This window comes from Pleurodeles waltl, chromosome 4_2 (assembly GCF_031143425.1).
Source record: "Pleurodeles waltl isolate 20211129_DDA chromosome 4_2, aPleWal1.hap1.20221129, whole genome shotgun sequence".
In the NCBI taxonomy this organism is placed as follows: Eukaryota; Metazoa; Chordata; class Amphibia; order Caudata; family Salamandridae; genus Pleurodeles; species Pleurodeles waltl.
Window position 1 is genome coordinate 1,062,082,428 of NC_090443.1, and position 13,059 is coordinate 1,062,095,486.

Here is a 13,059-nt window from a genome sequence, read left to right on the forward strand (position 1 = left end):
GCCAAAGATGAGGAGAATTTGGAGTTTAGTTTCTTCGTCCGATATAGCGGACTACATAAGGGAGATGGGTGGCAAATTTGGCCTCATCAAAGGAACAGCCAGGATTAGAGGAAGAAAAGTTGTGCAAGAAACTTGTAAAATGGCCTGGACTTCAGAATGAGGTCAATCCCTGGCTGTTTCAAGCGCCTTGATGTCCAGACATTGATCATGTGGAAGTATTGGCATTGCTCGTACTCAGTAGTCACTACTTTTGAAGTACAGCTGATGATCCCAATAAGTTATGTTGCTCCATAAATGCTGGAGTCTCACAGTCATTTCATCCCTTTGCTGTTTTTTTCACTTCTACCTGCTGCCTTTGGTGAAACTGGTTCTATCTTTTGGGCCTACAAATGTAAATCTTAGACTAACGTGACCCAGAGAATGTTTAGTCTGGATAGTTCTACATCTCACCCCCACTCAAGGAGTGTTTGACCAGAGTCAGCATTTGGACAGATCAGAATCGCCATATCTGTAATCCCGACAAGACTGAGGTCCTTCTTGTCGCTAGAGACGACGTCCAATGGTCATCTCATCTTTCATTCTCTTCCCAAGCCTACAGTGACAATCCTAGGGGTTAATCTTGACTCTAACCCTCGAATGGATTAATATCCGCAAACGCATCCATGGCAATTGCATAAGGCTGGCCTGGTTTGTAGTGGGTACCTATGGTACTTACACCTTATACCAGGCCCGCTTAACCCTTATTAGTGAAATGTAGTCAGTGTCTAGAAGCCAGGCTCTCTCGATGAGCAGCCAAGGCCTAACTAGGAGACATGCAGAGCTCTTGCAATATCACTGTAGTCACACAGTACTCACTCACATGAAAGACAATACTCGGGCCCATATTTATACTTTTTGACGCTAAACTGCGCTAACGCAGTTTAGCGTCAAAAAATTTAGCGCCGTCTAACGCCATTCTGAAGCGCCATGCGGGCGCCGTATTTATGGAATGGCGTTAGCCGGCGCTAGCAGACCGGCGCTGCCTGGTGTGCGTGGAAAAAAACCACGTAGACCAGGCAGCGCCGGCGTAGGGGGAAAATGGCGTTAGGGCGTCTTAAAATGGGGCAAGTCAGGTTGAGGCAGAAAAATCGCCTCAACCCGATTTGCGCCATTTTTTTCGACGCCCAGACGCCATTTAAATGACTCCTGTCTTAGTAAAGACAGGAGTCATCCCCCTTGCCCAATGGCCATGCCCAGGGGACTTCTGTCCCCTGGGCATGGTCATTGGGCATAGTGGCATGTAGGGGGGCACAAATAAGGCCCCCCATATGCCACCCAAAAAAATTAAAAAATATAAAAAATTATACTTACCTGAACTTACCTGAATGTCCCTGGGGTGGGTCCCTCCATCCTTGGGTGTCCTCCTGGGGTGGGCAGGGGTGGCAGGGGGGGTCCCTGGGGGCAGGGGAGGGCACCTGTGGGCTCATTTTGAGCCCACAGGCCCCTTAACGCCTACCCTGACCCAGGCGTTAAATAGTGGCGCAAATGCGGGGTTTTTTGACCCGCCAACTCCCGGGCGTGATTTTTGCCCGGGAGTATAAATACGACGCATTTGCGTCGCCGTCATTTTTTTAGACGGGAACGCCTTCCTTGCATCTCATTAACGCAAGGAAGGCGTTCACGCAAAAAAATGACGCTATTTGCCAATACTTTGGCGCTAGACGCGTCTAACGCCAAAGTATAAATATGGCGTTAGTTTTGCGCCGAATTTGCGTCGAAAAAAACGACGCTAATTCGGCGCAAACGGAGTATAAATATGCCCCTCAGTCTTACAAAAAAAAAGGTACTTTATGTTGGTGACACCAATGCCAAAAAACATAGAGACTATACTCCCTTAGGAGATGAGTAATACACAAATTATATACGCTAGTATGCAGAAAAAGCTGTAGAAACAGTTAGAAAACAGTGCATTTAGTGAAAATCAAAGTAGTTAGAAATGGGCCTGGGGGAACACAAACCATATACTAAGAAAGTGGAATGTGAAAGTCGGTTTCCCACCTAAGCAAGTGTGGTGTGTAGAGGGGCGCTGGGAGCATTGGAAAACACCAAAGGTAAGTAATAGAACCCACCCCAGAGCCCAGGAAAGCAGGAATAAATCACTGTAACTTTCCTAGAACACACAAGAACATGAGAAGGAACATTATGCAAGAACCAGAAGAGACTATGAGACACCAGTGATGGATTCCTGGACCTGAAGACCTGTGAAAGAAGGGAACCAAGTCCAAGAAGCACTGAAGAGTCCAGGGAGAACAGGAGCCCCTGCTAACCGGGATGAAGGTGCAAAAAAGAACCACCGGTGAAGAACAACAGTCAGCACAGCATCCAAGAAGATGGATGCAGGCTCCTGGTTGGTGCAGATGATGTCCTACACCGGATGGATGATTGCAGTCTGGTTTGTGTCGCTGGATTCTGCCAACAAGCCTTGGCACATGTTAGCACATGGTTAGCAGAAAATGGCGCTGCCCGGGATCAGGAGGGACTTGGTGGACTCTACCCACCCATGAGGGTGAGTCAGTGGGGGCTCTCAACAACTCAGAGAGCCCTCAGAAGACCAGACAGCATGCACAGGAGTCCCACAGCACGGGGACAAAGAGGGTGCAAAAGGAGGCCCACGCAGCACTACAACAAAGGGTCCCATGCTGCCGGAGAAAAACGCAGGAAGCTGTGCATCACAGGAAGGGGTGCTGGGAGCCGGAGATGCAGAATACATAAAGAACTTCATGGAAGGATGCCAACAAGCCCTGGCAACTGCAAAACACGCAGTGCACAGAGGTACTAACTTGCGTGGGGAGGCAAGCTATTACCTCCACCAAAGTTGGACAGTAGGATGTCAGAAAGATCGGGACTACTTCAGTCTACCACCAGTGATGCTGGAACCACACACTTTGTCAGGAGAGGGGACCCACACCACCAGTTGTCGCTGCAGAGTGGTGCCTGCTGAAGCAGGGGAGTGACTCCTTTACTCCAAGGGAGATTCCTTCGCTCTTCTGGTGCAGGCTCAAGACAGGCTTTCCTCGGAGGATGCACAACCTGGAAACATTTGCAGTTGCAGGAAAGAGCTGAAGATACAATGTTGCAGAAGTCGTCTTTGCTTCTTTGCTGCAGTTTCTAGAGTTCCTGGAGGGTCCAGATGCAGTTTCTTCGATACGAAGGTGAAGTAAAGGATGCAGAAGATTCCTGCTGGAGTCTTGCAATCCAAATTTGAAGAACCACCCAAGAGAGAGACTCTAAATAGCCCTGAAAGGGGGATTGGTCAGCTACACAAGTAAGCTCCTATCAGGGGAGGGATCTGACGGCAGCTGCTGGCACTGGCCACTCAGATGCTCCCAGAGTGCCCTGCCAACAGAGTTTTTGGAGAGGTTGGTGCAGGAGACCAAAAGAAAGAAGACCTTGAGGTTGAGGATACTGAGTCACCAATTGTGCACTTGAACTCTGAATCCACAGTGAGCCTAACCAGCAGGAAGGGGAACCTTACCAGGTTCACAGGGTTGAAATATTGCGATGTAGCATTGCATCGATGAGTTTGAACTCAACTAGCTTCTTGGACAATAATAAGAATGTTCAACAGCTGGGTGCATTCGATGGCGGAGCGCTGTACATGGTCAAAGGCAAGCTTAAAGTCAGCGAGTAATACGAGACGAAGCAGACTCGTGGGCGGTTAGTGCTCTGTGATGTAGGGTTATTTAGTTAGGTGTGTTTTCAACTATAACCTAAACTAGAGCAGCGGGATGTTTGTTCCAGATCCTGGGAACACAGGAGGAAAGGCCTGTTGTCTTGTTTTTTTCTTTTTCTACACTTCTTAGTCTTCAGTCTGATGGCGCATTGTGCTGTGGCCATGGGAAGGTCTGTAAAGGAGAGTACCTGAGGGAGTGTTAGCAGTGCCCTTCAAAGCATTTCCAGAGGCTGGGGGAGGCTACCCCTCCCATGCCTGTAGCACCTATTTCCAAAGGGAGAGGATGTAACACCCCTCTCCTAAAGGAAATGCTTTGTTCTGCCTTCCTGGGGCTGAGCTGCTCAGACCCCAGGAGGGCAGAACCCTGTCTGTGAGGTGGCAGCAGCAGCAGCTGCAGTGCAAGCCTCAGAAAGCTGGTATGGCAGTACCAGGGGTCCATGGTGGAGCCCCAAGGGTGCATGAAATTGGCCCCCCAATTCCAGAATGAGATTGGGGGTAAAATTTCCAGTTCCTAGACACTTCACATGGCTATATTCAGAGTTACCATTGTGAAGTTACATATATGTATTGACCTATATGTAGTGCACACTTATAATGGCGTCCCCGCACTCACGAAGTCTGGGAAAATGGGCCTGGATGATGTGGGGACACCTCTGCTAGTGCAGGGGTGCCCTCACACACAAGCACTATGCACCTAGCCTTCAGGGTCTGAAGGTTAGACATATAGGTGACTTATAAGTGACCTGGTGCATTGAAAATGGCTGTGAAATAGTTCTTACACTATTTCACTCAGGCTGCAATGGCAGTCCTGAAGAAGTGTTTGTATGCGCTCCTCATGGGTGGCAAAAGAAATGCTGCAGCCCATAGGGATCTCCTGGAACTCCAAGACCCTGGGTACCTCAGTACCATATACTAGGGACTTATAAGGGGGGTCCAGTAGGCCTATTTGGAATGGAATACTGGGTTACCAGTATGTAAGTACAAATTTGGAATCAGAGAGAGCATAAGCACTGGAGTTCTGGTTTGCAGGACTCCAGTGTGACACAGTCAAGCATACGGTCAAAACAGTAAAACATACTGACATGTAGGCCACAAACCATGAGCACTGGGGTCCTGACTAGCAGGATCCCAGTGAGACAGTAAAACACACTGACAATGACTGACAAACAGGCCAAAATTGGGGGTAACCATGCTAGAAAGAGTCTACTATCCCTAGGCAACACACACCCATGGGTTTGGACGCTGCCCCACATTTACAAGAATCTGTAACCCTGGGGATGTGTCAAACTGCTACGCCTTCCCAGGTGAGGCATTACGATGAGAAATATCTTTACGAATCATAGTTGTTTCCTCTTTCTATGTGTGCTAAAGAAGATAATGCCTCCCAGGATTGCTTTAATGCAGGAAGGTGCCCCTTCCTGCACAAAATAAATCCTGCCAACAACAGAGGCACCTTTGCACCTCTGTTGAAGCAGCAATGTGTGCACCGGCACAGAAATGCACGGTATCTTGTAAATACGGGGCTTTTCTGCCCTTTCTCTGTGGTGCAGGGCAGTGTAGCAAATTCACTGCCCTGCGTCATGGGGCTTGTAAATATGCACCTAGGAAAACTTATTTTTTGTATTTATTTACAATTAAAGTTTCAATGTACGCCACCCACCTGCCTCTTCAACAAGAGGTAATTGTAACTAGTGGTGGGACACTGAGGAAAGTGTTAAAGTAAAACAGGTATCAATCTCTACCCTCAAGGGAGCTGCACCTTGTTGCAATACTATGGTCATGGCTTTTACCTGCACAGGGGCTGGAGTTGAAGCCTGAATAAAGGTGTCTGCCTCCCAGTACAGTATAATGTGTGTGTGTGTGGGAGTGGTGAAGGAGAGGTGTGGGCGGTGGTGTGCCAGTGTGGCTTCCATTAGACCTCATATCATCCTTGCTACATCACTGGGACACAAACCCCTCTGCATTGCACCTGATGAGGCTCTCATTCACTGCTGCCCTGAGATGCACTCTGGCTGTCATCTAACGGAGGCAAGACATCGATGAGTCAGATTTCCTGCACTTCCTGCACAGCCCCTAACAACACCATGGATGCACTGTGTTTACAATACAGAGCTCCGTGGCGCTCGTTTTCACAGATGCATCAGAGACTCGGACGCATCTTTTGCCGCTAAACTCACACATTCCTGCTCTCATGTCATTAAACTGATGCAATTCCACCAATGTTAGAAGTCGCCTATAAGGAAAAGACTTGTGTCAATTTCACACATGGTCTGAGCAGACGTTTAAAATTTTAACAGAAGTTGCAGAATTTTACAACATTTCACTATGTCAGTTCTGCATGGCTTTTCCTGTGGGAACGGTTACCCGGCATACATTATACCTGGCGTAGGTATAATGTGACTCAGGGTTTAACAAACTGACGCATTGGGCACAATGCGTCAGTTTGTAAATATGGAGCCGTATGGTGCACTGCTAGCGCCGCCGCTGCGCGAAAAAAAAAATGACAGCGCGATGGAGCAAATGGCTAGTAAATGAGGCCCTTTGTTTATACGATGCTTCACTTTTAATGAGCAGCAGATGAGGTCATGATAGTCAATGCTCTAAAACATCAGGGGAACCAGACGTGACATCACAACCCCTGCGCCCACCAATGGCGTCTTCTTATAGCTGCTCAACAGCCTCCGAAGAGGTAAGAACACAGGCGACCGCTGGGCTCAGAGGCTGCACAATCAGTGCCTAGAAGAGAAGATGAGTTCTGTTCACTTTCTGTAACTTCCACTGGACCTGGACATTACACCTGAGGTTCTGTAGAATAAACCAAGGCTGCAGTGTAATGCAGACTCTTCTGAACAAATAAAACACAACGTTGAAAACGAACACTTTTTTAAACAGATTGTTACCATGTTTTGTTAATGTGAATGTGTGAAAGATTATAGGGTCTGTTCACAAAATAGAGGATCTCCACTCTTATATGTACATTTAGGTCCAAGTTTAGATTTTCTCATTTTTAGAGGTCACAGACTCCTCAAGGAATGCACATTGAAGTCTGGCCTGGTGAGGATGTCCATCTGGAGTCCTTGGTAAATCATGTTATTTCCTTGTTGTGGATGAATTCTCTCTGTCGAAAGTTATCGGTGGCAGAGAACTCAGCACAGAGGCAATGTTTGTACAAATTGTCATTTACTTTTCTTTCATATCTATGAGTAAATAGTCTCCCAACAGGGAAATCTTTTCCCCTGCACCTCAACAACATTGGGGGTGATGTACTTCCCTTCTCCCACTGGAAAGAGTATTTACTCCATCACTTGGATGAAGCAAATATTTAACTTTTCCCTGGTTGAAAAGGGGAAGGACAGTATTCTGTATAGTGCCTTGATACCCTCACTGGTGATTAGCGTGCTCTATAAATCTTGATTGATTGAGTATTCTGTGGACATTCATAAACTTCCTAGACTGATTGGGACATGGAACACCCCGGTGTGCCCTAAATCCTACACCCTGAGTACGAATTGTCGGGGTGAAGTTGTCTGCGCTCGCGGTGGAGACCTCTGCCCCTGTGAAAGACTTTATTCCTGCCTTTGGGAATTCCTGGTAGGAATGAGGAAATCTGGGAAGTAAATTTACGTTTAAAGTCAAATGTACCTTATGAACAGGCCCCAAGGTGTTTGAATAAAACTGTCACTCTGTAAATCAAACTGTGTAAGGAATAATTGAAGGGAGTACTTAGTTTGCATCCAGTGCATGGTCAAGGAATTAATACTGGTAGGTAGAACTATTATTTTAAAATCTTTTTATTTTCTCCCTATGCTTTGTCCACTATCAAATTCATCGATCCACCTCCACTAATTCTGTAGGAAATGCATGCCCCACTCATCTCGCTATCACCGTCACCAAACACAAACACAAAGCCGGACACACACTGGACGCTATCTTTACTGCTAGTGATAGAATCAATTTCACCCACATGACTGAACTCACCTGGATTGACCACATCATCGTCCACTTTACCATCTTTATTTCCCAGTACACCCCCTTCAACCACCTCAGCACTCTCCACCGAAGCTGGGGCAAGGTAACTGACCCTATGGGCACAGGCCCTAGGCTACCCACAACCCAAGGCCACAGCAGACCTGGATCATCAAATCCGCTGACAGAATTTCCCTCCTAAAACCAGCTAAAACCCACAACACTGCCAAGCCAGCGAGATGGAACACTCTGCAGCTCAGAAACTCCAAATGCCACCAACTCGAGAAACAGTGGTGAATGACCAAGGACCCTTCCGACAGAGCCTCCTACTAAGCAGCTCTCAACAACTACTACCACCACATCAAGGCAGCAAAAAGAGCAGCAATCGCTGCCCACATTGACACTGCAGCTAACCACACTAAAGAACTCTTCGGATTCATCAAGGAATTCTCTAACCAGATAGCCACAGAGACCACCCTCCACCCATCCCTGGAACCCTGTGACACCATCTCAAACTACTTCCACAGCATGATCGCCACTATATACAATTTTGACCCCCAACCCTCCACCTCCAGCCTAGAAAACATCTCTCAAGCAGCAAACACCAGCCACACAATAACCTCCTGATCCCCGATTACCACACAGAATACCATAGCCATCATGTCATCCATCCACTTTGGGGCATCCATCGACCCCTTTCTTACTGGCTTTTCATTCTCAGATCCAGCACAATTAGTATGGAACTAACCCACATCCTGAACACCTTCATCTTTACGGCAACCTTCCAGAACGATTGGAAGCATGCAGAGGTCAGACACCTCATAAAGAATCCCTCTGCTGACCCTGGTGATCTAAAAAACTGCAGACCGATCTCCCTGCTCTCCTTACCAGGCAAAGTGCTTGAGAAAGCCATCAACTACCTCGAATGAAACCACCTTCTTGACACCTCACAATCAGGATTCCAGGTCAACCACAGCATGGAGACCGCACTGATTGCTGCCATGGACAACATCAGGATGCTCCTCGACCGAGGACAGCCGGCAGCTCTGATCCTTCCAGACCTCTCCGCAGTGTACGATACAGTCTCCCACCACACTCTCCTCAAGAGATGCCACAACATAGGCAATCAACAAAATGCCCTTAAATGGGTTGCCTCTTTCCTCTTCGGCAACGCACGGAGCATCCGCCTTCCTCCCTTCACTTCTACACCCGGCAGAAATTGTCAGATCCTATGGACTCAATATCAATAGCGAAGACCACCACAATGCCAAAGACAAGTTCCACAAAGCCATGACCAACGTAGTAATGTGTATGAAAAACTGCTTCTTCAAAATAAACACAAACAAAACCGAAATCCTGATCTTCAGGAAGAACACCTTTGTATGGGACAACAGCTGGTGGACAGCAGAATTTTGACCTTCGTCCTCTCCATCAGACCATGCACGAAACTTCAGCATCATCCTTAACTGCCCATGTATTAACAAGTAAACTCAATCTTCTCCACCTGCTTCTGCATCCTCTGTATGTTCCACCAAATCTTCAAATGGACCCTTACCGACACCAGAAAGTCAGTCATGCACACCCTGGTCACCAGCCACATTGACTCACTACACAGGAGTGTCCTCCAAGCTACTTAAAAAACTCAAGACTCTACAGAACATCGCAGCCAGACTCATCCTCAAACTTCCCAAGTGCTCAAACATCATGCCTCACCTCGGGAACCTCCACTGGCTCGCCGTCCAGAAGAGATCCCAATTCAAAATCCTCACACTCACATACAAGGCTCTCCACAACCTAGGCCCGTCCTACATCAACCATCAACTGAACTTCTACGTCCCAGCAAGACAAATACGCTCTGCCTCGCTAAACCTCACACATACACCCCTGTATTCATCGCAGCCAAAGTAGAGGCCACTCCTTCTCCTACACAGCAGCCAAGTTCTGGAACAGCCTGCCCAGCCACCTGCGAACCGCTCCCTCCCTGGAGGACTTCAGAAAGAGACTAAAGACGAGGCTTTTTAACGGAGGCACGGCACCCTCAGCAACCAGGTACCCTTAGGGGTGATGGTGCTGCACTTTACAAATGCTATGATTGATTGATTGATCGATCCCCCTCCTCTAATGATGCAGGAAACACATGTCCTACCCTTCCCGCTATCACACTCATTGCGCTACTTACTTTAATGCTGCTGGAAACACATTCCCTACCCATTTGGCTACCTCATTGATCACTTCTCCTTCTCTGCTGCTGCAGGACATGCATGGCCCACCCATCCTGCTGTCCCACTGGGTATAGGAAATGCAAGCCATGCACATCTGTCTACCTCAGTCACTGTTCCTCCTCCTGTGCTGCTGCAGAAATCATATGACTCTGCCATCCCACTACCACATTGCCTACCCCACCCTTCTCTTCTGCTGCTCTAGGTAATACATGACACTTGCAGCCCACTATCTCATTGACTGCCCTGCCCCCTTGTCTGCCACAAAAAATGCATGCCTCACCCATCTTGCTATCTCATTCTGTGGTCCACTTCCTCTACTACTGCAGGAAACCCATGCCCCCCCCATCCAGATATCACATTCATTGCTCCACTTCCTCTAATGCTGCAGTGAACACATTCCCCACCCATCCCATTATCACATTCATCACTCCTCCTCCTGTGAATCTGCAAGAAATGCATGCCCCACCCTTCCCGCCATCACGTTCATCGCACCACCTCCTTTAATGCTGCAGGAAACTCCTGCCCCACCCATCTGGCTATCTTATTGAGCACGCCTCCTCCTCTGCTGGTGCAGGACATGCATACCTCACCCATCTCACTGTCTTACTGGGTGCAGGAAATGCATGCTCCACCCATCTCACTATCACACTCATCGCTCCACCTCCACTAATACTGCAGGAAATGCATGCCCCACTCTTCCCTTTATCACATTCATCACTTCACCTCCTCTAATGTTGCAGGAACAGCACACCCCACCCATCTCGCTATCACATTCATTGCTCCACCCCCGCTAATGCTGCAGGAAATGCTTGCCCTACTCTTCCTGCTATCCCATTCATCGCTTCTCCTCCTCTAATGTTGCAGGAAATGCATGCCACACCCATCCCGCTATCTCATTGAACACATCACCTTCTCTAATGCTGCAGGAAATGCATGCCCCATCCATCCCACTATCACATTTATCACTCCTCTTCCTGTAAAGCTGCAAGAAATGCAAGCCTGAACCATCCCGCTATCACATTCATCACTCCATCTCACCTAATGCTGCAGGAAATGCAAGCCCGAACCATCCCTCTATCACATTCATCACTCCATCGCCCCTAATGCTGCAGGAAATGCAAGCCCAAACCATCCCGCTATCACATTCAGCACTCCATCTCACCTAATGCTGCAGGAAATGCAAGCCCCATCCATACTGCTACCTCGGCACTCATCTGATGCTGTGGGAAACATATGCCTCACCCAACCCGCTGTCTCATTGACTGCTCCTCCTCTGCTGCTTGCACAAAGCGCATGCCCCTCCCAACCCCTTAGCTCATTGACCCCACCCATCCAATTATCTACCTCAGATCTCCTGCTCCCTGCTGTTGCAAGAAATACATGCTCATCCCTGTCTCAATTCAGTGCCATCCAGCACGTCTCTTCTCCCACTGCATGCAGGCCAAGCGCATCCCCTTTGGTCTCCCACACAGCACTCCTCCTCCTCTCCCACCACTTTGCAGCAGAAATCTCAGATGTTTGTGTCCAACAATGCCTGGGATGGTGGATTTTCAGGAAATCTTGTGGAGACATTCAGTCAACATGTGCTCAACTCTGCATGAGGCACACCACAGCAGTAAGAGATACTTTCCAAGCAAGAATATTTGTATTTATTCGTAGTCCTTTAATTTGTGTGCATTTTGCAAAAAACAGAGCTTCAGCAATTAAAGTGTGAAATGAAAGAAGAGGCAATGGATGACACACGTGTGGCCCTCCACGCAAGAAAAGGAGCATCAACTCCCACACGGCACCTTCAGCCATACAGGTTATATGTCTGATTGTGCTGGAGTGACTTCAAATAATAAAATAATCCTCAATGTGTTACTGCCAGAAGCAGTCTGCATTAGTGATGTCATAACTGTGGCAAGCGATGGCACTGTGGAAGTTGGTTACATCTTCTGGCTTCTTGTAAGGCTCTTTATAAGACTGCAGTTATATCTGGGATCATCTGAAAAGACTGGAGCAATTACAGAAGGTCCATGGAGGACCCGATCTGACCGATGGTGCACACGTTTGCATTGCGCCTGATTTTTCCAAATCCTTCCTCTCCCCAGTCAACACCCCAACTGGAAAAGCAAAAAACAAATGAAATCGGGTGGGAAGTTTGTCAGATAACAATGGAGCAAGGGGAAAGAAAAATGGAGAGAGATATATTTATGAAACATGAATATAATACGAGAAAACTAAACCTGTAACAGGAAAGTACAATAAATAAAAGAAACCTACAAATTGAAAGACACAAGCATCAATAGAAAAAGAGAAATCAACAGAACTGGAAGGTACACCACAGTCTAAATATAGAAGTGAAAAAGAAAAACACCAATATAAAAACTAAAAAGTGAAAACTGAGAAGCAAAAGATAAAAAAGGTCAGTAGAAGTGAGTACTACAATACTAGAAGGGAAAAACAGGAAGGGAAAAATAAAAATAAGAAATAGAAAACTATAGACCAGAAGAGAAAAATATTAACAGAAAATAGAACACTAGAGAAAACACAATTGAATACCTCCAAGACTGAGAAAATGAAATAAGAACTATACCAATGAAAGAAAAATTACAATTTCAAGACTGGAACAGAAAATTACCAACGGGAAAGAAAACACCACAAGCCTACAATAGAAATACGTCAATGACAAAAAGGAAAACCTTGAATGGAATATAAAATGTTAAATGGAAAAAAAAACTAAAAAGAAAATTTGAGACTAGGATAGAGAGAAATAATGAACAAAAGACCTGTCATGCATAACATAAGAAAATGTAATTAGTTTATAAAACAGAGTGATCTGAAATCTAAATCAATCAATAGTGAAAAAAAGGTCAACAGCACTAAACACACAGGTATTGAATGTGCCACTGATAGTGTAGAGCTTGATATCCTGACCTTAATTAGTCTGTGTTTTGAGGGAGGGTGTGGGGTTCAAGAAACAAGGGTAGGGAGGTCCTTGCTAGTTTACTAAGGACCATTTAGTAACACTGGGTGGTAAGGAAGAACTACTAATCACTCCGGGGAAGGTACTATCAGGGGAACCAAGGAAGGGAGTGATGCGTCAGGTTCTCTTAGCCCTTAAGCACACGTTTTCCCCAAACACACCCCGAGTGTGTCCCCATATTTGCTTTGCAC

At 46.9% G+C, this 13,059-nt stretch overlaps 1 protein-coding gene across 1 annotated transcript in view; it reads right to left on the reverse strand.

Annotated features, from left to right (window-relative positions):
* Positions 1-11,542: 11,542 nt before the first annotated feature.
* LOC138294049 (cathepsin S-like) overlaps positions 11,543-13,059 on the reverse strand; it is a 119,375-nt gene continuing 117,858 nt past the window's right edge. Inside the window, exon 9 of the mRNA XM_069233297.1 lies at positions 11,543-12,005. Within this exon, the coding sequence (XP_069089398.1) occupies positions 11,906-12,005 (100 nt within the window). The 3' untranslated portion in view covers positions 11,543-11,905. The remainder of the gene's footprint in view (positions 12,006-13,059) is intronic.